Genomic DNA, 25155 nt, shown 5'->3' with positions numbered 1-25155 from the left:
GAAAATTCTGGAAGAGGAAGGAATCCAAGCTTTCACATTTGGAATCGAAGGAGTCAGATGAACAAGGGAAAGTAAGGATTTTAGTCTTTTAAGATCCACAATCTCCTAATTAGTTAGGTTACGTCTGAAGACTAGATCCCAAGACAAAAAAGTGTTGTTACCCAAAATAGCTGAAATAAGACGAGTTTTAGTAGTGATGATTCTAAACAGTCTTGGAAATTGTAAACAAAGAAATTGGTCCCCCTACCAAAGATCTTCCCAAGAAGGAATTCTAGTCCCATCACCTACTAGAAAACGAATGTGTAGAAATAAATTTGAAGAAAATGAGCAATGGCCTTCTAGGGGCAACGATGTGACCATCTAATTATATTGTTTGCGTCCCATCTATTAGGATGGGTCCCATGGATACTCAAGATAACCTGATGCCAAAAGGAAAAACCTTCTTTAGGGTACCTCCAAAGCTACTTCCCTTATAAAGCTTGGTTCCTCAAAGAGATTTTCCCAAACCCTAACCCATCAGACTCCTTAGGCTTATAGACCATGTTCCGATTAACCAAATGATCCTTTTTACCCTCCCTAGAACCTGACCATAGAAAATCTTTTTGTAATTTTTCAATCCTCAAGGCTATTGAAGCTAGAACCTTGAAAAAAGAAAGAAAATAGCTCAGCATGTGTGACAAACAAGATTGAATAAGGGTGATTCTTCCTCCTTAGGACAAAAAGGCTTTTTTCCATCCATCAAACCTCCTAAAAACTCTATCCAGCACTGGATCCCAAAAGGAGAGCGAATTTGTATTCCCCCCTAAAGGGAGACCCAAATACGATAAAGGCCAATCAGAGATTGCACAATCAAGCAAAGAAGTCAACCTTGCAGTTTGGTTTTGACTAATGTTGATTCCCGAAAGAGTGCTCTTATTTAGATTGATCCTTAGCCCTGATAACCGCCTAAACACCAACAAAATCAACTTAAGAGAATGCAACTTTTCATAGAATGCTCTAGAAAAAAAGATAGTGTCATCCGCAAATTGTAAATGAGACACCCTGATCCTATTTTTGCCCGTTAGAAAAACCTCAAATAAACCTCACTCCTCCGCTCTCACAATCAATCTGCTTAAAACATCAGCCACCAAGGTGAAAAGAAAATGGGAAAGGAGATCTCCTTGTCTTAGTCCTTTGTATGCCTTAACCCACCCCTTAATGTTTACATTTACTAAGATTGCAAACATCGTTGAAGATAAGCATCCCCTCATCCAGGGCCTCCATCTTGAACTAAACCCTTTTCTTTTAAGAACATGGTCCAAAAAATCCCAATCAATATGATCATAAGTCTTTTCAAAATCAATTTTGAAGACTAACCCTTCCTCTCTTGATCTCCTTTTCTCATCCACCAACTCATTAGCAATCAAGATAGCATCTAGAATCTGTCTCCCCTCAACAAAGGCACCTTGAGTTAAAAAGATGGTGTCTTGTAGAACTTTACGCAACTGCCCTAATAGAACTTTGGCTATGATTTTGTACAAGCTAGTAACCAAATTGATGGGTCTATAAATTGAGATCCTACTTGTTTGACTCTTTTTTGCAACTAAAGCTATGAAAGTAGCATTTGCTTTGATTGATAACTCCATTATTGTGAAACTCTAAGAACACTCTTAAAATATCATCCTTAATCATCTCCCAACAATCTTGATAAAAAGCGATTGTGAAACCATTTGGACTAGGGGCCTTTTCCTTATTTTAATGCAACACAACATTGTGAATTTCCTCTTCCGAAAAAGGGCAATCCAGCCACTCAACACTCTCTACTGAAATAGGAGACCAATCCAAACGTTCAATCCTCCAAGAACTACCTAAAGGCTTGGCAAATAACTTCCCAAAAATAGTGCTTCATCTCCTCTAAAATGCTCTCGATATTATCTAAGATTACCCCATTTTATGTCACTAAGGATTTAATGTATTTCCTATTCCTCCGACCATTGGTCACCCTATGAAAAATTTTTGAATTACAATCCCCTTCTTTTATCCATTTGACTTTGGATTTCTGCCTCCAAAACACCTGTTTCTTTAGCAACACATCTTCCAAATCCCTTTCTTAACGTCCTCCTTGTTGCTAGATGAGATGAAAAATTCCCTTCTTGCTCCTTTTCATCCAAACCCACTATGTCCGAAAGAATAATTTTTTTTTTTTCTTTTAAGTCTCCAAAAGACACCTTATTCCACTTTTTCAATTTTGACTTGGCAAACTATAGTTTTTTCATGAATTTGTGACCTTCCCACCCTTCAACCCGACACTCATTCCACCAATCACCTCAAATATCCTTGAAATCTGAGTGAATTAACCACATGTTTTCAAATCTAAAAGGTGTCGACTCCCACTTAAAAGGATTGGTATCTAACACAATTGGATAGTGATCCGACGTTAATCTGGGGAGAGCTTCTTAGATGCATTGAGGGAAATCTTGATCCCAATCACTAGAAAATAAGAATCAGTCCAATCTTTTGCAAACAGGGTTTTTTTGCAAATTAGACTAAGTGAAGGACGCATTCCTTAAAGGCGGATCAATTAATTCGCATTCTCTTATAAGATTGTCAAAAATCCCTCGTGCTTGAGGTTAACTTAGAGCCTCCTAACTTTTCTGAAATTCTTCTTATGACATTAAAATCCCCACCAACACACTATTTTGGAAAAGTTAAGCATGAAATATCTTGAATCTCCAACCAAAAATCCTTTCTAAAGTGTGACGAACTAGGACCATAGACTAAAGAAAACCAAAACAACCCTTCTTCCTCTTATTCTAGCTTGACTATTACAGAGAAAGATCCTAAAACAACCTCCAAGCACTTAAACCTCAAAGCGTCCCAAAAAATTACCACTTCTCCCAAAGCCCTACTTGCTGGAAGAATTACCCATTGTTTGTTTCTGACCTTCCACACTCTACCCACAAACCTCCTATCACAAGACTCCCTCTTTGTTTCCTGCAACAGGACAACATTTGGATTTTTAAGATAAAGAAAATCCTTCACTACCTTTTTTTTCTTAATGGAATTGAGACCTCTAGTATTCCAACTAATAATTTTCACAAAAACTGAAAAACCCCAAAGACACCGGAGGACTCAAGAAACTAAAGAAAGCTAGGGGCGTTAGAAGAATTTTTGTTATTCCTTCTGGAACACATCTTTTCCACTGAGCAACCATTGTTTTTGGCCGACTGAACTCCATTCTTACTGTATTTGACAATATTGACATTCAAGGTACCCATAATCGACTTAATGGAAGCCATTTTTGAAGAAGAGATGCCTTCAATAAGGAAATCCACCATCTGAGCAAGACCCGACGCTCGAGACAAACATCTCATTGGGGTAGAAGCTCCACTAGGGTTAGTTTGAGATACCCTGAGAGAAGAATTGCCCTCTAACTCTTGGCTGGGATTGACTACTAGGGATACCACACCTTTGGGACTGAAACAAACCCCAAATGAACCATAAAGTAACTTATTAACCCCTGAAGAACTAGTTGATGTAGAGACAAGACAACAGGAAAACCTCAAAGGGGGGGTCGAAGAAGGCACAAAACGACTATGAGATTAAAGAGAAACATCAGAAGAGAAAGGAGAAGATGACTCCTCGAAAGCCCCCTCTAAAAACCGGCCTTTAGCTAAGGAAAGTGGAGTAGAAGACTATACCTGAATGAGACACCCATGGGGTTGAGACCCATCTCTGACCTTAGTTCCATCTAGACCATCCTTCGAACTCAACACGAAAGGGCTCGAAGCTCCCTTAGCCTCCTCAATCGACCCTTAAAGATTTGATAGCCTCGCTGCCTCCTTTTGAGGAAAGCTTTGTATCTCTCTTCCTTAAAAAAAAAACTCAGCCTTTGAGGAAAGCTTCCACTCTTGAGACCAAAATTCACTGTTTGCTTCAACATTTCTAGGCAAGGGGCTTTGCAGATTCTCACAAACAAACGATAGAGGCAGGCTTCTCACCCAACTTCCTGCTTGGACTGTGGTGGGATCTCGACACACAGAGACTGATGTTTGGAGGAGCTTCCTTTGACTTGTTGTCCCTCACAACCTTCATCGCTTTGGAAGCAAAACAACTTTGTCTTCTAACTTTAGGGCCATCCAAACAGGTTTGGTCTTCAGAGAGGAGAGATAACAACCCATAGTCTTTGCTGCAATGTGGGCCTTCTCCGAAGCAGGCCTTGCCATCACTGGGCCATCTTCCAAATGGATTTGGTCCAATACCCAGAAAACCTTTGGAAAGGTCTAGGCTTTCCTTCTCAACTAAGCCTGATTCTCTCCCTGTGCAGGCCTCTTTTTCCATTAAAACAATCCCTCGCTTCACAAGCCTATTTGAATTTGAAATGAAGTTTGAGACCAACAAAAGTGGGTGGCAGTTGTTCCTTACAACTATCCTAGCCTTGCCACGTGTCCTCCAACCCTGTGAAGGGCCTTGCACCACGCCATCTCCCATTGAAGCCAGCTCACTTTTTTTTTATCAGAAACGAAGAAAAATATGTTAATAGAAGAAATAAAAGATACAAAAGAAAGAGAAGAAAACAAGGGAAGGATGAGAGGTCCTTTCTACACAAACTGAACAAAAGAGAAAACTCCCAACAATAGAAATCTAAAAACAAAGAGAAACCCTAACATTCTTCAAAAATTTGAAGCGCAAACCGCAATCCAGTTGAGTTGTAAAACACTTAGAGGAACTCCTCTAAAAGCTTCAGTACAAGAAGCCCATAGAGAAGAATAGAACCAAATCAAATCCCATAACATCTCTTCTGTTCTCCCCTTATCCTCAAAGATCTTATTGTTTCTCTCTTGCCACACCATCCAAATCAAAGTAAGGCAAGCGATTTGCCAAAGTGTCTTGCCTCTTAATGAGTTCCCCAAGCCTTTAAAAGCAATAACCAACATGTCCTCAAAACTCCATTGCATCTTCTCAATTTTTGAAGCTATTGATGCTAGGATTTTAAAGAGGGAGAGGAAGTAGCTAGGGATGTGAGACAGACAAGACTGAATTAAAGTAATCCTCCATCCCAAAGACAAAAAGGCCTTTTTCCAACCATCCAGCCTCCTCAAAATTCTCTCAACCACCAGATCCCAAAAGCCTATTGTCTTTGGGTTCCCTCCCAATGGAAGGCCTAAACAAGACAAAGACCACTCTGACACTCTGCAATCCAAAACCGAGGTCAAACTAGACAACAGCTCCTGCCTAGTGTTAATACCTGAAATGGTGTTTTTTTGTAAGTTGGTTTTTAAACCAAATACTTGCCCAAAAACCAAAAGGATAATCCTAAGGTTTTGAAGATGTTCCATAAAGGCTTTTGAGAAAAAAAATGGTGTCATCTGCAAACTGTAACAAAGACACTCTAGTCCTATCCCTCCCCACAAAGAAACCCTCAATTAGCCCAGTTTCCTCTGCTCTGATCATCAACCTACTTAGAACATCTGCCACTAAAGTAAAAAGGAAAGTAGAAAGGGGATCTCCTTGTCTCAAACCTCTAGAGGCCTTAACCCAACCCTTTGCATTCCCATTAACTAGGATTTTAAAACTTGATGAAAACAAACAGCCCCTTATCCAAGATCTCCATTTCTGGTTGAACCTCTTCTTTTGTGGCACATGATCTAAAAAGCCCCAATCCACATGATCATAAGCCTTCTCAAAATCGATTTTGAAGACTACCCCTTCCTACCCTAACCTTCTTTTCTCATTCACCACTTCATTGGCTATCAACACAGCATCCAGAATGCGTGTCCCTTCAACAAAGGCTCCTTGAGAGCCAGAGATTGTTTCATGAAGAACTTTGCATAAATGACGTAATAAGACCTTAGCAATTATCTTATATAAACTTGTAACCAAACTAATAGGTCTATAATCTGAGATTTTAAAAGTTTGGCTTTTCTTAGGCACCATAGCAATGAATGTCGCATTTGTACTTTGATTTATTACCCCATTGGTGTGGAACTCAAGAAACACCCTCATAAGATCCTCTTTTATCACATCCCAACACTCTTGATAAATTGCAATAGTAAAACCATCAGGACCAGGGGCCTTTTCCTTATTCAATTGGAAAATTGCCATTTGTACCTCCTCTACAGAAAAAAGCCTATCCAGCCAAACTGCACTCTCTCCAGAAATAGGGACCTAATCAATTCCTTCAATCTTCCAAGAATCACCTTCAGGTTTGGAATAGAGTTTCCCAAAGAAATTTACAATCTCCTCAGAGATAACCTCAATGTTACTTAAAGTCTCCCCCCTTTCAGAAATCAAATACTTAATGAACTTCCTGTTTCTTTTTCCAATGGCCATTCTGTGAAAGAACTTAGAGTTGCAATCCCCTTTTTTAATCCACTTGACCCTAGATTTTTGTCTCCATTGAACCCCTTCCTTTAATAACAAATCCTTTAGCTCCCTTCTTCTTAAGGTTCTTTCTGATACCAAATCAAGATTTAAATTCCCTTCTTGTTCAATTAGATCAATTCTACCTAAGTCCGAAAGAATGTGCTTTTTTCTCTCTCTTAAATCTCCAAAGGCCACACTATATTCCAATCTTTCAACTTTGATTTAACAAAATTTAATTTTCTCATGAACTTGTGACCTTCCCAACCTTCAACCATACACTCTTGCCACCAATATCTAAACTTCTCTTTAAACTGAGGATGAAGCAACCACATATTCTCAAACCTAAAAGGAGTCAGACCCCATTTCAAAGGATTAGTTTCCAAACAAATTGGGCTATGATCAGAGGTCCATCTAGGAAGCGCCTCTTGAAAACTTTGAGAGAAAAAGGAATCCCACTCAGAAGAAAACAAAACCTATCCAATCTCTTGCAAATAGGAACAACTTGCATATTTGACCAAGTAAAAGCCGCATTCCTTAGAGGGGGATCCAGCCAACCACTCTCCCTTTTAAACTCGTCAAAACACCTCATGTTGAATGTTAACCTAGAATCACCCATCTTCTCAGAGATCCTTCTGATAACATTAAAATCTCTTCTTACACACCACCTTGGGAAGGTCAGACCATACAGGTCTTGAAGCTCCAACCAAAAGTCCTTCCTCTACAAAGGCTTATTCGGGCCATACACTGAAGTTAACCAAAAAGACCTTTCCTCACCAAAGTTCAACTCCATAGTTACAGAGAAAGATCCTACCACCTTCTCTGTACGCTTGAACTTATTTGAATCCCACAAAATCACAATCCTCCCTGAAGCCCCACAAGCAAGAAGAGCAGCCCACTCCAAGCTTCTGTCTTTCCAGACACTACTCACAAACCTCCTGTCCCAAATTACTCTCTTTGTTTCTTGAAGCATCACAACATCTGGACTTTGAGTACTTAAAAACCTTCTGACAGCCCTCATTTTCTTCTTGGACCCTAATCCTCTTGTATTCCAACTTAAGATCTTCATGTAAACAAAAACAACCCAACACAACCAACAACCAAACCTAATCCTCTCATCGGGTTCCAGAGTCATTTTTCCTCTTCCTTCTGAAATATATCTTATCCGCAAAAAGAGTACTCTTGCTCTTTACTTCCGCACCTTTTCCATTATCTCTAACAATTCTAATCCTCAAAATCTCCAAAACCGACTGAACCTTGACCATCTTCCTAGGCGTGAGGCCCTCAACCTGAAAACCTTCCAACAGGAGGGTGGGAGGTTCTGGCTCTGGAGACGAAGCCTTGCCTGAGACACAAAGCTCCTCTGGGTTACTGAGTGATTCCCTAAGGAAATAGCAGTCTTTAAAATTTCGGTTAGAGGTTTCTAGGGGAAACGCCACACCTTCTGAACAGGACACGCCACCACGACGACTGAGCTCAACAACAGGAGAATTCGAAAAGGGACCACACTGAAAGGCAAAACTTGACTCCAACGGAATCGAAAAAAAAAACTGACAACGAGAAGGAAGAACAGAAGAAACAGAGGATTCGGGAAGAAAATTTGGATCAAAAGCCCCAACCAAAGGAAGACCCTGCTTGGAGAAAGCTGAGAAAGGAGGACGCACCTTGTTTACCAAATTGCAGCGCGAAATCCCTTCGTCTCCCTCTGTCTCCCCGGTGAAATCTTGGGAGGTTTCTGGAACAGGAGAAAGAACACCCTTACTAGAGAGTGATTTGCCCCGAAGAATGGCTCGATTTGCTTCCGATGAGCCACCCCCCTTCTAGGTTACGCTTCGGGACAGAAGACGACACCTTTAGGCTCGGCGGCCAGCTTCTCGCTTTGCGCCTTGTGGAAACTGAGGGGCCTTTTAGCTTTGACGACTCTTGAGAATTAACTATTAGCATTACCTCATTTGCAGAGGACCCTGAGTGTAGAAGCTTTGAGGACGAAGGCGCTGCTAGGCCACCATTAGAAGAACTTGCTTCTATTTCGTGGACTGGACCTACGAGAGGCCCAAAACACTTCTCCGCAAACTGGGCCCTAGCAGAACGGGCTTTAAAAAAGGTGTCTGGTTTTGTTGGCCCGATAATGCTTCCTGCCGTTGGGCCCAAAAGACTCCCTGCCCTTCCTTTCTCCACTTTGGAAGCCGATTTTGAATCTGAAGAACGAGAATGGGAATGATGACGAGGCCTCCAACTGTGGCACTCATTGTCCCTAGTAGTAGCTCGTAGCCCTTCAACGTTCTTTGGCCTCTGAAAGACGCAACCTCCCGCTGACATCAACTCGCCCTTGCTGCGAGTTGACTCAGGCCTGAGAAGGTCGTCTCCTTCAGCTTCTCCGGTGACTGAAATTGCAACCGTAAATGACCAGGCTCCATCTTCCACCTCTAGTAGCGCTGGTAGCACGACATTTGGAAGCATCTCCACCCACAACTTTACCTTCGACAAGTCTACAAACTTTAGAGATTCCCTCACCACCTTTGTTACCTTCCCCCACTTCTGTAAAATGTATCTTAGCTGAACCTCATCCCACAGATGAAAAGGAAGGCGTCTTAGTTCTAACCAACCTCTTCTAAATTTTCCAAAAACAACAGAGTTTTCTTTTGGCGACCATCTCCTCAGAGCAATAGCCCCTCCTCTCACTGTTAAACTCCCTTGATATTGAAACCAATGAGCTCTCCTTGCAGAATCCACAAAAAAACACCCCTTGTAATCGGAAATAGGGGTTACAGATACCATTTCTTTCATACTCATCATCCTCGCAATAGTTTTTCCTACATCAAACCAATCTAGTACTTTTCCTTTACTTTCACAAATTACAGCTCTTACCCATTTTCCAACTGGCATCAAAGCTCCGTTCCTAGGTCCTTCCTCTGCAACCACATCTGCATAGGACCGCCCCCCTCTATACATTCCCTTGCTCACCTGAGACTCTTTAAACATCTCCTTCGAGGCTCTTACAACTTGAACAGACAAGTCCTGGACTGAAGAAATCGCCTTCCTAAGGGTTTCCCACCCATAGCCTTTAACACCCTTAGGAACAACTAGAACTAGAGGTTTTCTCTTTGCAACGATTTCTGTAATTTTCATAAATCTCCCTCTACTATTAAAACAAATCTCCATCAGATGAGTCCTAGTCTTGCCCCTCATCTTTCGAATGAAACCCCTGGAAGCCTCCAACTCCACAACTTTCTTCAAATGCTCCAACAACCAATTCAACTCCTCCTCTCCAAAACCTAACGAAACAACAAAACCTCGACTTCTCTCTGTTATTGAAATCCACGTTCCCCCATTGAAGCCTTCAAACTTTACCTGGAAAGCCTTTCTCTCCACTTCAAAAAACTGATTTCGAAACATCCCTTCCTCCCACGAGCTTTTTTTAAGCCGACTCACTTTTGCAGCGAGTTAACTCAAGCTTTCTACATACATCTCCTTCTTCTTCTCCGATGACTGTGACTGCAACTGTAAAAACCTAGGCACCATCTATCACCTCCAACAGCGCCGACAACACCACATTTGGATTCATTTCCACCTTCACTTGTTACCTTTGATAAATCAATAAGCTTTAAAGTATCACGATCCACCTCTGTCACCTTCCCCCAATTCTTCATAATGAACCGTAATTGGTTTTCATTCCACAGATGGAATGGGAGACCCCGCAACTCTATCCAATCCCTCCTAAATTTTCCAAGAACCACTATATTTTCTCTTGGCGACCATTTCCGCAACCTAAAAACTATTCCTCTCGAAACCAGCCTTCCTCGCACCTGACTTTCAACTGAATCCACGAAGAAGACACCTTTGAAAGCTGAAAAAGGGTTTATGGAGATCATTCCCCTCACGCCCATCATTCTTGCAAGAGCCATACCTACAACACCCCAATCTTGAACCACAACTTAGCCTCCATAAATCACAGCCGTAGCCCACTTTCCAACTGGTAAGAGAGCTCCTTTCCTTGGACCCTTTTCTTCCACCACTCTTGCATAAGACCTATCTCCAAACCACCTTACCAACCCTGCTTTATTCTTCACCTTTGCTTCCACCTCCTTTGTTCTCCTAACTGAATGAAAAGGGCTCTCTGACATAGAGAAGATCGACTTCCATAGAGCTTCCCATCCTCTACCTTTGACATCATTAGGAACAATCAGAGAATATTTTCTGTTTGTGATGAACTCTGAAATTCTGATGTATCTGCCTCTGCTATTGAAACAGGTTTCCACCAAATGTGTTCTTGATCTACCCTTGAACTTTCGAATGAAACCATAAGATTCCGGCAACTCCACAACCTTCTTCAATTGTTCTAAAATCCATACGATTTCCTCCTCTTCAAAAGCCATCAAGAAAGCATGCCCTGGAACCTTCTTTATAACTTAAATCCAAACATGGATGCCTTCAAATCTAACCTCGAAAACCTTTTACTCCACTTCAAAGCACTCCAAATTCATCATCCCTTGATATGATGATCATTTCATATAAGGGTTTGGGGAGCTCCATTAGAGGTAAGACCCTTTGACAAATTGCTTATCTCACATTGCTTTGGATTGTGTGGTGAGAGAGAAATGTTAGAATTTCCAAGGATAAGTGGAGTACAATAGAGGGATTGTGGAATTTAGTTCGCTTCTATTCCTCTTTCTAAGCCTCATGCACCAAGGCTTTTAAAGGCATTCCTCTCAATGTTATTCAACTCAATTGGCATTCAATGTGTAAATCAAAGGGTTTGGATATCATTGAGAGGAGCTTAGTTAGAACTTCAAGAAATGACATCTTTGTATATTGTGTTGTAATCTAAACTTTTTGTATAGATTCCTTGTATAGTGGAGGAGTTAATCATATTTTGATAAGGTTTTTTGTAATTGTGGGAAGGACTCCTCATCCTTCTCATGTTTTCTTTAACATTAATATATACATCTCCTGTTTCTAATAAAAATAAAAATAAAAATTATATAATGCTAACACTTATATTTGCCTCAAACTTGATATTAGAATATAGGAGTATCAAGAAGTTTGATACCATAGTACAAGTTTCTTCCAAAGGATTGATAGCAAATTTTATTCGTTAGAATTAAGAATGGACTTTCACATGGCAGCCCTTGCTCTAAACCCCAAGTTACTAAAACCATGCTCTAGATTTCCAGTTTTCAACAATATAATCAGAATATTCAAGTAAAATAATATGGCATCCTGCTGTCACCACTGAAAAATGCCAAGGTTGGAAATGAACTTCTCGAACTGTTGGTTTACCTCAAGTAAGATAACTATCATAACCCCCCACTTAAACTTCTGATGATTTGTTGATAGACCATATTCATATGCTATGCATCAGGAGTCCAACTTTTGCACCATCATATGTAATAATAGCACAAGGAGACAATATATCAATACTGGTCTTGACTGAAAAGTACTTCTAGGCTATCTTGCCCTTTTTTTTTCCCCCCCTGTCCCTCTTAATTTCAGAAAAATGACACTTTTGCCATGAAAATGACAAATTAACAAGATAAAATTTTAATTGTAAAAGATATCATGGAAAACACAGCTCTTGAAATGTGAGAAAAAGTAAATAAAATTGATCTCATATTTTCCTTTGCAAGCATAAAACAGGAGTAAATTTCATACAACAGAGTATAGATAACAAAAAACCCACTAAAAAAAATGATCTCATGAATAGGAAGATATGGGAGGCATCCTAAATATTATAAGTAGCAAGGAAAATATGTGTATGAGAATAAATATATGAGAGAGAGAGAGAGAGAGAGAGAGAGAGAGAATTTATTGTACGAAAAATCTCACATTTAATTAACACAACATGATAAATTTTGGAACATAATTCCTACAAGAGAATTTTTCCACTAGAAACATAATAGAACTTGGAAAACATTTCTTAGAAGACAATAACCACCACGCAAATTTAAACTCATCCTTTTTTAAATGAGATAACCAATAGAAGCATGAGGTTTCTGTCAGGAGATAAACTTAAAATGGAGCCACAGGAGGGAGGTTATTGCCTTAAAAAAATAAAAATTTAAAGCCTTACTATGAAAGCAACTTGAAAATTTCAAGGACTCTCAATTACCTCATTGTAAACTTCAGCAAATCTTTTGTTTCCAACTCTAGGAGATCCAAAGTTATACATAGTCACAGAAATTACCCCACGCCTAAAATACACAAAGAATTAGAAAATTGTATCTATATCCAAAGTGCCATTACTCTCAAACCAGTAATAAATAAAGAAAAGACCATAAACACACTGGATCTTAAGTAGCTACCACATAATAGTTCTCAGGATCTTCAGATTACATAAAGAATGTTAAAGTGAGCTTTAGAATAGCTTAGACACGTTTAAAAGTTTCAACAAGTTCAATTTTTATTCATATGTTTAATTAAACTTTAATTACAATCAAGCAACAAACATCTAGAAAATTACAAAGCAGTACATAATACTGAGGTTTTAAAAGGCAAAAGAACCGATATCGAGAAAGGTAAAGGTTTAAAAAGGGGAAAAATTAAAGATCAAAATCCCTCATACAAACTTGACATACTCGGAAAATAAAACAATGAATCATCCAATATAAAACAAAGTCAAAGATCAATATCATGAATTTGAGCATTGGGCATAGAGGTTGCCTAAGGTCTCTTGAAATTTCTGGTTCTAAGGCCCTGAAACTGACCTTAGCCATTTGGTGTGTTCTTATCCACAGTCTGAGTTTCGTCAGTGGTACTTCTTCGAGACACAATATAAATAGCTAGGATGAACATTTGCATAATATGCATGAACATAAACACGTTTTTGTAGCATCATGGAGGATATCTTCATCCAGGAGGGTAATTTCCTATCACTTTTATTTTTGTTTATTCGATTTTATTTCATTATACTTTATTTTTTTTGAGACTTTAAACCTCTGAATATTCCATCCATGTTTTCTAGTTTTGGAAACTTGGGGGTTTAGGAAATGCCTGCAATTCACATGGAGTAATGTGCCACATTTCTTGTTCTATTATACATGCATGCATTATGGTTGAAAGTCCATAGCATATTTGTGCAGAAGACCATAGGATAGATAAGATGAAAAACTGGTAAGACAATGTGGTCTAACTTCAAAGACTAAAAAAGAGACAATTACACACAACAAGAAGGTTTTTTTTTTTTAAAAAAGAAAAATCCATTTAGTAGGAATGAAAGAATTTAGGAGAAAACCAAAAGTTGGCCACCATAAACGAATGGAGGAAGCAAAACACTTAAGCATGTAAACTAAAAAGAGAAAGAACTCACTTTGCCAATTGACTTGATGAAAGCTCAAGCGCAAGAAGGGTGGCTAATGCACCACCTAAACTATGACCAGTCACATACACATGCCATTTGAGCTGCATCTCCCTACCATCATCTCTGCCCCCAAGGGAAGAAAGATCAGCTTCTTTTTGACTAACAAATTACACATTTCATGACACAAATATAGCGCAAATAGAATTCTTTTTGCCATATAAATACTTCAATAATTTCCAATGGTCATCATCAACCTAGAGAAACTATTCATTTACACCCATTTAAAGAGTTCCATTAATTAACAACAAAAACTATAACTATTAATCATCAAAAGACATACATTCATGAGAGATATGATTTATTAGTAGATACTGTTAAGCTACCAATTGACTGAAAGCTTAAGCTATTACGTAATGAATTAACAATGTATATCAAGTTTACCATGTAAAGCCTTAATGCCCTGTCTCACAAGCAACCTTTTTTTTCGGCTAATGCATATGCTTAGTAACAAAAATGGGGAAATAAATACTGATGAGATTCAAACTCACGACTTATGTAAAACAAAGCTCTAATATCATGTTAAGCTGTCAATATAACCTACAAACTTAAGTTTATTGAGTAATGGACTAACAATGTAGATCAAACTGACTTAGGCTGAAGCCTTAACGATATACAATATTCTATTGTATCTAAAAATAATTAAATTAAATTAGAATTAATCCAGTGTTTCTTCTTGGGAAGAGGAAGAAGTAGATAGAGCAAATGCTTCCCTTTTCTGTCCAGTCTTCCCAAAGCAAGTGAATTGCTTGTAGAGATCAACAATGACTTATAGTTTAATTGTTGAAACGTACAGCTCATAATGGGGGTTATATTGCTAGTTCAAGCCCTACAAAGCCTACCACCCCTTTCCATTCTCTTTGCCTAATACAAGCCAATCAAAGTCTGCCCAACCCTGCGGAATTGTGATTAATTTAAAATTTAAAATGAGAGCATGTTGGAATTGTGAAAATATTTATTCTACTTACATTGACAATTGATCCAATGACAACAAAGAAAGATTGAAAATAGAAATTAACAAGAAGGGGATTTCACAAGTTCTATTGTTTCATCTAGGTCTCAAGCCCGCACCATCGTCATTCTTGCTAGGATTTCATCTATCACTGTAGCTTGGTTAGCATAGAGACATTATACTTCTGTTGCAGTGTCTTCTAATGATAGGCTCTCAAACAGCCTTCATACCTACCTAAAAATGGCTAGTTAATCATTTGCCCAATTTTATTTTTTTATTTTTATCAGAAACAAAATTTATGTATTAATACAGAAAAGAGACATGAGAAAGATGAGAAATCCTCCCCATGAAGTGCAAGCTTGATCAAAAGAACTAAGTAAACTTCCACTAACCAAGGAAGGCTATACAAGAGATGCAAAAGGCCGCATGATCGAAAGAACTAAGTAAACCTCCACTAACCAAAGGGGGGCTATACAAAAGGAACAAAAGGCCTATACAAGTAAAAGAATCCTGGCCTTATAAACCCAACCCTAGGGTGTGCATAACTGAAGCCAACTAAGCTAGATTACACTCAAAGGATAGGGTTTAAAAATGTCTATATAGTAAGCCCAAAAAGAAACATGAGAATGGAGTTGATCCCACATCATCTCTGGCATCTTCCAAATGTCCTCGAAAATCCTAGTATTTCTCTCTCTCCACACAATCCATAAGAGACAGAGACAGAGAGAGATGTGATCCTCCAAAGACTCTTGCCTCTAATAGAATTCCCAAAACACTTGAAGGAGATTACCAACATATCGCAAATACTGCTAGGTTGAACCCACTCCATCCCAACCTGTGAAAAGATTCTATGCCATAATCCTAAATTAATTGAACAATGCAAGAAGAGATGATCAATCATCTCTCTGCTCCTCCTACAAAGAATGCACCAATTAGTGCTAAGGGCTTTGAAAGGTCTTCTTAACTGCAACATGTCATTGGTATTTATTTACCTTCTTATGAGCCACTAACCAAGCAAAGACCTTGACCTTAGAGGGGACTTTTGAGTTCCACAAAAAATTAGCTGGGTAAAAAATCATTTGCCTAATTGTTATATGTTAATCACACTCATCATTGTCACATGCACACAAACATTTCATTACAATCCAGAATGGAAGAGAAATTTTTCATGATAAATTTTCCTAATGGTCATACAGGTATGAAAGGCATTGTAAGAACTTCAAGACAAAATATTTGGAAGTTCTTTTGTAAGTTATGTACAACAAAGTCTCTACATACAATTTTCAATGAACCCAGTAATGGATCATCAATATCTAGGCCACCATAGGAGTGCATTCCAACCAAAAGTTTAAAATGTCACCATTACCTTCACACAACATATATTGTCAGATTTTTTCCACTTTATTTTTCTAAGTTAATGTTCATGGTTGCTTTGAAATATTTATCCAGTTCACATGTTTGAGTTAATGTTTAGGGGTTAGTGAAGTTCTGCAAATACTTAATATCCATACATTCAAAAGTGGAAGAATTTCAAGTATTACAAATTTGAGCCTTCTCTTTTTTTGTTATGAAGCAACTAAACACATTCAACATTTTAATCCAAAATGTCGATCAAAATAATATTAACACAAAATGTTTTCTTGCAAATACTAGAAAGCCTATAGAAAGTAATCACATCTCACTATGTGAGATTAATATTCTAATCAGGATACAATCCATACATCGGAACTTGGCTATACAAAACATGAAACTAAATTGCATTGCAAAAAGGCAACGAGATTGTCATTATTTGTCAACTTTCATTTCAAGAAACATCAAATTGCTATCTTTATGCCTTGATGCCCATTAAATAGATTCACAGAAAGGACAACTTACATATAACCAACCAACAATTTAATGAGTGAGATGATTCTTGTCCGGACAGAATCATAGGCACTTAAAAAACCACTATGAACCTGCCAAAAATAAAGAAAGAGTTTTAATTCCCAAAAAATTTGTTACAATCCCATTTGAGAGGGGTTCTTAGTAAAAATGCTAAATCTTCAAACTAAACTAGACAAATTCAATTTTCAATAATCCATTATTCTCAAAACACTTTCAAACATATAGTTCAAGGTAAAAATTACTAAACATACTTGAATTTCTTGCTTGAAATCCCCACCTATTCGTTCAGGATTTAGCCTAAAAAGGTGAAAAAGAAATCAGCAAGTGACCAAATGTATAATATATAAATCATAAAAACGTATCTCAAGATTAACAAATTTACAATGGAAGAAATCACCAGTCAACTAGTAAAAAATCAAACCATGACTAACTTAAAAAGGTAGTCAAGCTAACATAACCTAATTAGAGATTGTTTAAAAGAAAATTTTCTTAAATGCAATATGATATATGAAGATATATTAACAAGAATAACTGCAATCATTCAACAATTGCCCAAGATTCCATTAAGTTAGAAAATGTAAAATATTAGATGTGTTTTAGCCAGGAAAGCCTTAATACAACTCTTTCTTTATTGCTAGAGATAGAACTCGTGAAAACATTTTTTTTAAGCAATTTTTATTATGCAGTAGCAGTCCCAACATTGAAATCCATATCCCTAAAATTAGAAAATGATTATTTAGATGCAATGACAGAATAAATTAGATACATTAATGAGAATAAACTCTGACAAAAAATATTTTTTTAAAAATTTTTTTCCAAGCAAGTCATGTCTTGCATACAAATTAGATATAATACCCGGCAGGAACTAGCATTAAATCAGTTCGTAAGTCCTTCCACCTTGCCTGGAGAAATCAATATATCAATAATTTGAACCAAAAGCTAAATCAGCCAACTTCATAGAGAAGCATAACAAGGTAATACAAACTTGTTCTGTTCCCCTGAAAGCAACAACTAATCTTCTGCGCGCAGAATCACGCCAAATTGCCACCTACAACATTTTATGACTCAGTGAGACAAAACATGTTTCAGAAATTTGCGGTTCAGCATCCACAATGTTGATGGCAGAAAAATCTTTACCTGTGTATCTGTGGATGGATTATCCAAGAAACATATTTTTTCAAACTCAGATTTAATCAAACTAGGATGGCCCAGTGAAGTGGCAAGCATCGCCCATGCCTCCATGGCAGTTTCTGCCTTTGAAAAGAGAGCCTTCATCTCCTCAGCTTTCCTTTCATCAACCACTGACCCCTCTTGTGAGCCAGAAAACTTTTCAATCCTGAAATATTCTGAGACATCATCTTCCTTCTTGTTAGAATCATTTTCTTTGGTATCATCCTTTCCTGAAAGACGTCCTTCCTTGTTTAATTGTGAAACTGCCGCAGTCAGAACCATTAATGCTCCTAAAATGGAATCAGTTTGACTCATTATATCCTGTGTTGCCTTCCTAATATCTGGAAGTGAAGACTGAATTGTGCTAAAATTAAGTGGGCCAGTTGTATCATCACCATCATCAACAACATCCTGACTTTTTGGAGTTGCAAGCCCTGACTCAATATAAGTTGCTTCTGCAATCCTTCTTGATTGCAGGCCAATTCCCTTTAATAAGTCAAATCCGTCCCAATTTATTTTCTCAGGAGCAGGGAAACCAAGCTTTTGAACAACACTTTGATTTATTAGATCACCAAAGTTATTCCAAAAATATTTGTCTGACTGCATTCTGTCACCAATTTGTGGGACTACTGACAAAACATTTCCATTATCCTTACCAGCATTATTACTGCCAAAATCCTGCAAATTGCTACCATCCATGGAGCTTGTGTCATTTGAGGAGCCATCAAGACTACTCTCCAGTTGTGGAGGCGTGTCTGATACAAGGACAGAACTTTTGGACTCAGTGCTTTCCCTTTCATATTTGTCAATGTTTGAAAATTGATTCTTCTGAAGGTAGGCATCATTGGACAAACTTAATTGCCCAAAAGCATGTTGTACAAACTGGCGTGCTTGCACTGTCTCAGAGCTAAGAACCATTTTCATAGCAGACTCGAAACCATTTTTTCTAAGAAATTCTGAAACAAAGGGGACCTTCCACCAGTTTTTTTCTTCATCAATTTCCTTGAAGCTTTTGTACTTAACCTGAAACGTCACCATTAGCAAGAATAAGTAATATAGCACAATGAATCATCTGGAGATCTTTTTTTGATAGGCAAATAAGAAAATTATTAACAGTGCCTAATCAAAAGAGGTTGCACCAAAGTACATTGGGAGTATACACCGGTACTGAAAAGGCAACAAAATAGAGAGATAAACTAAAAAACACCTCTTTTGCATCAAAAAGAGCCCAACTATTCAACAAAATCTAAGTAGACATGAGGACTCCATCCAAAGACTTTCTAACCCAAAGCCAGAGAGAGCACAGGAAAGAGTTTCTGAGAGCTTGATTTGATTGTTCTTCATGTAGAAAAGGTCTATAATTTCTCCCATTCCAAATGGTCCAGAATAAGCATAGGGGAGCAGCCCTCCACACCTTCATGAGCTTCTTCCCCTCAAAGGTCCCTGGTCAACTAGATAATGTTTTTCTGACTATATATAAGGCAACACCCACTTAACTTTAAAAATGAGAGTAACAAATGTCATAAGATTCTCATCTTAGCACAATGAAGGAGGACATGATTAGTTGATTCCTCCTCAACTTTACAAAATTTACATTTATTCTCCAAAGAATCCTATTTTTGTTGTCACCCACAGGTTCTGCATTGTTTTTTCTAAAAAGGCTCCTTGCCTTTCTCTCTTTAGGTCTAACTAAGAGTGGAAGACTTTAACTGAGAAAAGTCCTCCCATTCATTCCTTCCAATCTATTGTGTCCCTTCTCATTATGTAATTTTTAGCTTTGCAAGAAAGGCCTCAACACTTTCTAGCTCCCAATCATTAAATTATCTTGGGAAGCATGGACACCATTGCCCTCCTTCCCCTATTTTCTCCCATACATCCACAACCCACACATCCTTTGAATTGGCTAGGGTAAACAATGAAGGGAAGGAAATCCTCAGTGGTGTATCTCAGCACCCAATGTCCATCTAGAACTTCACTTCCCTTCCTTGTCCCACCTCAAAACAAGTTCTACTTTTAAAATCCCCCACCCTTTCCTTATTACCTTCCATACCCCAACTCTGAATCCATCTTTTACACCACAAAAGCACCATCCTCTTCCATGGAGCTCCATTTCTGAATAGTACCTACAACTCCACTTCTCGTGCAACACCTTGTTCAGAAAAGCTAGATCTCTAATTCCCAAACTGCCTGCTTCCTATTCATACACACAATCGACCATTTCACAAATGAGGATTTTTCTCATAGGCTTCTCTTCCCAAAGAAAAACTCGTTGAATCTTTTTAAGTCTCAAACACATTTTTCTTGAGATAACAAACAAGGACATGCAGTATATTGGCAAATTAGATAGAGTGCCTTCAATCATTGTTAGCCTTCCACGTTTTGAAAAACATTATCTCTTCCACATAGCAAACCTCCCAATGAATCTTTATTTCACTGCCTCCCAAACTACTTGTACCTTAAAATGAGGACCTAATGGGAGACCTAAAAAAAAGTAAGGATCTTCCCATTTTGCATCCTAACAAAGAAGCCCAAGCATCCCTATTAGGGAACCCCCTATTGAAATAAGCTTAGCTTTCACCAAATTAATTTTTAGCCATGAGACCACCATAGACCACAACAATATACAAACCTAAATACATTATTTGCTCTTCACAAGAATCACAAAAAATGAGGGTATCATCTGCAAACAAAAGGTAGGTCATCTCTACTCCCTCATTGCCATTCCTTCCTATCTTAAAGCCTAACATGAAGCCTCCCTCCCTAGCCCTCTTCAAAAAACTGCTAATGGCCCCCCATCGCCAAAATGAATAAGTAGAGAGAACGAGAGTCACCTTACCCCAAACCTCTTGAACTTTGGAAAAAAACTAGGGGGGTTCCATTTGCCAATATAGAGAATCTAACTATTAAGATATATTATTGAATCCAACCAATCCATTTCTACCCAAAACCTATCTTGTTGAGCATTGCTAAGAAGAATTCCTAATTGAGATGGTCATATGCCTTCTCTATATCTAGCTTGCATAGCACACCTCCCTTAGAGCTCTTTAATCATGAAGTGAATGCTCATTTGCAATGAGCATAATGTCCAAAATTTGTCTTTACCTCCTAAGGCATTTTGTGCATTGGATAGCATAGTTCTAATGACCTTCTTGAGCATATTAACTAAAAATTTTATTAGGAGTTTCAACAAACTGCTCACTAAGCTAATAAGTCTAAAGTCTTTTAAATCATTTTCCCTTTCTTTCTTACTAACAAAGATCAAGAATGTAACATTTATGTTCCCCTAGAAAATGTTATGCTCATGGGACTCCTTAAAGAGACCTATAACTTTGTACTTCATAAAATCTTAGCTAAACTACCAAAAATCCATGGAGAAACCATCCAGACTAGTGGCCTGATCCCAAACAATCTTGTTAAAGCCTTAAAGATCTTTTCATCTAAAAAGGGTCTCTCCAAAACCCTTGCCTCCTCTCTTTGAATTGACTTGAAATGCATCTCATTGATACTAGGTCTCTGTGGAAGATACAACTATGTAATATACAGTTGTGTTTGTAGATAGCTGTCATATACAGCCATATGTGCACACAACTATGTATAGTTGTGTGTATACACAACTGTGTGGATTTGTGTATATAATCCCTGATTGATAAGGATCTTTAATATTCTTTATTTTTTCATTGCTGTATATATTCCAAGGGTTGTATACATTTAATATATAATTGAGAAATACAACTTTTCTCCACATTATATTAGAGTCAAATTAGGCTCCTTGGGATTTTTCTTTTCAGCCTTCATTCCTAAGTTGTAGTACCCTTTTTCCTCTCTCTTTTGAACCCCAGTTTAACAACCTTCATGGTTATTTCAAAGGCACTCTGCCATGTTTTTCTCTAAAAATTATGTTCAACACTACCCAAACTCAAGTGACCGACAGTGTGAATTCTCCATCAATGGCAGATTTGTCCAGAACAACAAACAAGGACACCATTTGGTGTACTTACTGCAAGAAGCCGAGACACACAAGGGACCAGCGCTGGAAACTCTATGGAAAGCCTCAAACTTCAAGTAAAGATTGGTGCTTCAAGGATGGACAACAAAGAATTCAAACACACTTCACCAACTCTTAGATCAATGAAAACCTGTTACAAAAAAGTGTGAATTCTAATGGCAATGACCATACTGAACTTGACAAGGAAGAGATTGAGAAATTGAAGAATCTCCTAGGAAATCTTGATAGTCCTAGTGGAGCTTGCTCTCTCGCTCAATCAGGTAAGTATTCCCCTTCTCTTGCTTTTAGTGTCTTGGATGTCTTTCCTAGGCTCTTAGGTCATCGACTCAAAAGCTACAGATCATATGAATCATTCCTCACAAAAGTTTAGTGCCTATGGCCCATGTCATAGTAATGAGAAAATAGCCACTGTTGATGGCTCTCTAACCACCGTTAGAGATTTGGTTTCATCATCGTCATCTTAGACATCCGTTGTTTGGCGTTCTTAAATTATGTTTCCTTGATTGTTAAAAAGAATTGATGTAGAAAAATTACATTGTGATGTTTGTGAACTTGCAAAGCACCGTTGTGCTTCTTTTCCAATAAGTAATAAAAGAGTTTCAATTCTTTTTGCGTTAGTTCACAATGATATTTGGGATCTTTCCATAATTTATAATATTTTAGGCTCTAGATGGTTTGTCTCATTTATAGATGATTGCACTATAGCATCTTGGATCTATTTTCTCAAACAAAAATCGGATGTGAGTACTATATTTCCCAATTTTCACAAAATGGTCAAAACTCAGTTAGGGGTGGGAATAAAAAAGTTTAGGTCTAATAATGCAAAGGATTTCTTCAATCAAGTCCTATATCCTTATTTTAAAAAAGAAGGTATTATCTATGAATCCTCTTACACCTCAACAAAATAAGGTTGCTAAAAGAAAAAAAATGGTCATCTTATTACCGTTACAAGAGCCTTTTTGTTCCAGAAAAATATTCCTAAATTATATTAGGGATAAGAAGTACTTACTGTTGCTCATCTTATAAACCGGTTGTCATTTAGAGTTTTAGGGTTCAAAATTCCAATGGAATTGTTTTCAAAATACTTCCCAAACTTTACAACATTTACCGATCTTGTTCCAAAAGTTTTTGGTTGTGTTTCTTTTGTCTATGCCTATGCTCATAACAAAGGGAAACTAGATTCAAGAGTAATTAAGTGCATTTTTGTGGGGTATTCATCAACTCAAAAATGTTACAAATGTTATCATCCACCCGCTCAACAATTTTATGTCTCTTCCAATGTATCCTCTGTTGAACATGAAAGCTACTTCAATCATCCTTATCTTCAAGCGAAGACATCATTCATAGAAGATACAAATACAGGAGATTTATTCTTACTTGACTTGCCCCCATCTATGTCTAAACCCTCACAATCACAATCATTCGTGTTTGAGCTTGTGGTTGAGCACTCACAAATTCCTAAACCTACAAGACCTAACCTTAAAAGTCACCTTTAGGGATTCAAGTTCCCAGTTCTACAAGGCCAACTGTGGTTTACTCAAGGAAGAAAACAACCATCACTGAACCTATGCAGTTCCAAGAGTTAGAACTGACTACTTCCTATGAGGTAAATGATCCATCTTCTCTTGAGATTTTTCTTGATTTTGTTGATATTAGTGACCAAAATCTGCCCATTGCAGTTAGTAAAGGCATAAGAACATGTAGTCAACACCCTTTATATCCACTTTCCCATTTTGTGTACTATGACAAATTGTCATCATCTCACTGAAATTTTCTCACCAACCTAAACATCATAGCCATACCGAAGACCTTATTTGAGGCACTAAATAGTAAGGACTGGAAACAAGCCATGAGGGCCGAAATGGAAGCACTTGAAAAGAATGGAACTTGGGATGTGGTTGAGTTACAAAGAGAAAAAGAGTTTAGTAGGGTGTAAGTGGGTGTTCAGAGTAAAGTACAAAGCAAATGATTCTCTTGAAGGATACAAAGTCAAGATTGATGCAGTCATTAATAAACAATTTATGGCAAGTTTGAAAATATCAAAGATTTGCATGGGAAAAGTTTGTTACTAAATTAGAGGTCAAAAAGTCATTTTTTTTTGTTATTAAATGCAACTAATTGTGTCTTGGAAACCTTTAAAAAGTAGTTGAGGGCTTTAATTGTAAAAGGGAAGAACCTACTTATTATAAGGACTTTTGATGATTATCCAGAAAAATATAAGAAGTGATTAACCAAACCTTTCTAGTTTCAGCTTATGCAAAGGGTCTTTCCTAGATTTTTCCTTAAGAAATCTTGGCTCTGATAGTGTTTGAAGCAACTTGGTTGCAGCCTACTTGGATAGTAGCTATAATAGTTTTTTAGTTTTCATCAATTCGTATCAGAACCTCTGTTCGAGATTTGTGATTGTTTTGAATCAATGGTTGGGTCTGGGGATCAGTTGAATGCTACAACATCACAACTAGCAGGAAGCAGCCTAACTAGAGAAGAGTTTGCAAACTTGCAACAGTAGCTTAATCAATTATGTGCCAGATTGGAGCAAGCTGGTATTTTTGGTGCACCAAATTTCACCATTGGAGGCCAAAAAAACTATAGAGGACTTTTTGGATAAAGAAGGTGGAGTTTTTCCTTTGGAGAGGCAACAAACGTTTCATTGTACTATAGATCATGATCAAAATCTAAACATTAAGGTAGACATTCCACACTTTACTGGAGAGGAGCAACCAAAGGAGGTCTTAGATTGGTTGAATGAAGTTGAAAGGATTTTTGAGTTTCTAAATCTTCCATAAAATAAAAAAGCTAAGCTAGTAGCTATAAAATTGAAGGGGTATGCTTCCTCTTGGCGGCAACAAGTGCAAATGACAAGAGTCCAATTTGGAAAGGAGAAAATCCAGGGCTGGACTAAAATCCAACAAAAAATCCGAAGTCAATTCCTTCCATTAAACTATGAAGGAATTCTTTTTCAACAATACCAAGTACTTTAGCAAGGCCAATGTTCTGTGTGAGAATACACTAATGAGTTTTACAAAATGTGGACTAGAGGACAACTAACTGAAATGGAAGTGCAGGTCATTCATCGTTATTTGATAGGATTGAGGCCAAATGTTAGAAATTTGGTGGAGCTACAACCTTGTTGGATGCTATCTAGTGTTGTTCAGTTGGTAATGAAGGTTGAAAGTCAACAAAGATGGTCCAACAACCACCCAATCAAAAGTGTAAGGGGGCCTAATCAATTGGAGGATAATAGGTGGCAGGGAGATGTCAAGCAGAAATCAGTGGCAATGACTGATGATTTTGATGCAGTCATTAATAGACAATTTATGAAAAGTTTGAAAATATCAAAGGTTTGCATGCGAAAAGTTTGTTATTAAATTAGAAGTCAAAAGGTTAGTTTTTGTTATTAAAGGCTACTAATTGTGTCTTGAAAACCTTCAGAAAGTAGTTGAGGGT

General features: G+C 37.8%; 1 protein-coding gene across 4 annotated transcripts in view; it reads right to left on the bottom strand.

The window, feature by feature from the left end:
* LOC100249309 (uncharacterized) overlaps window positions 1-25155 on the bottom strand; it is a 179382-nt gene that overhangs the window by 51086 nt on the left and 103141 nt on the right. For all 4 annotated transcript variants that reach the window (XM_059736947.1, XM_010646909.3, XM_019217522.2 and 1 more), the window contains exons 8-14: window positions 17670-18725; window positions 17518-17580; window positions 17388-17434; window positions 16784-16829; window positions 16524-16603; window positions 13649-13762; window positions 12452-12533 (exon numbers count right to left, since the gene is read on the bottom strand). In XM_059736947.1, coding sequence (XP_059592930.1) covers window positions 12452-12533; window positions 13649-13762; window positions 16524-16603; window positions 16784-16829; window positions 17388-17434; window positions 17518-17580; window positions 17670-18725 — 1488 coding nt within the window. The remainder of the gene's footprint in view (window positions 1-12451; window positions 12534-13648; window positions 13763-16523; window positions 16604-16783; window positions 16830-17387; window positions 17435-17517; window positions 17581-17669; window positions 18726-25155) is intronic.

This window comes from Vitis vinifera, chromosome 5 (assembly GCF_030704535.1).
Source record: "Vitis vinifera cultivar Pinot Noir 40024 chromosome 5, ASM3070453v1".
NCBI lineage: Eukaryota > Viridiplantae > Streptophyta > Magnoliopsida > Vitales > Vitaceae > Vitis > Vitis vinifera.
The sequence above is the reverse complement of the archived record's forward strand: the minus strand, read 5'-3'. Positions and strand labels throughout refer to the sequence as shown.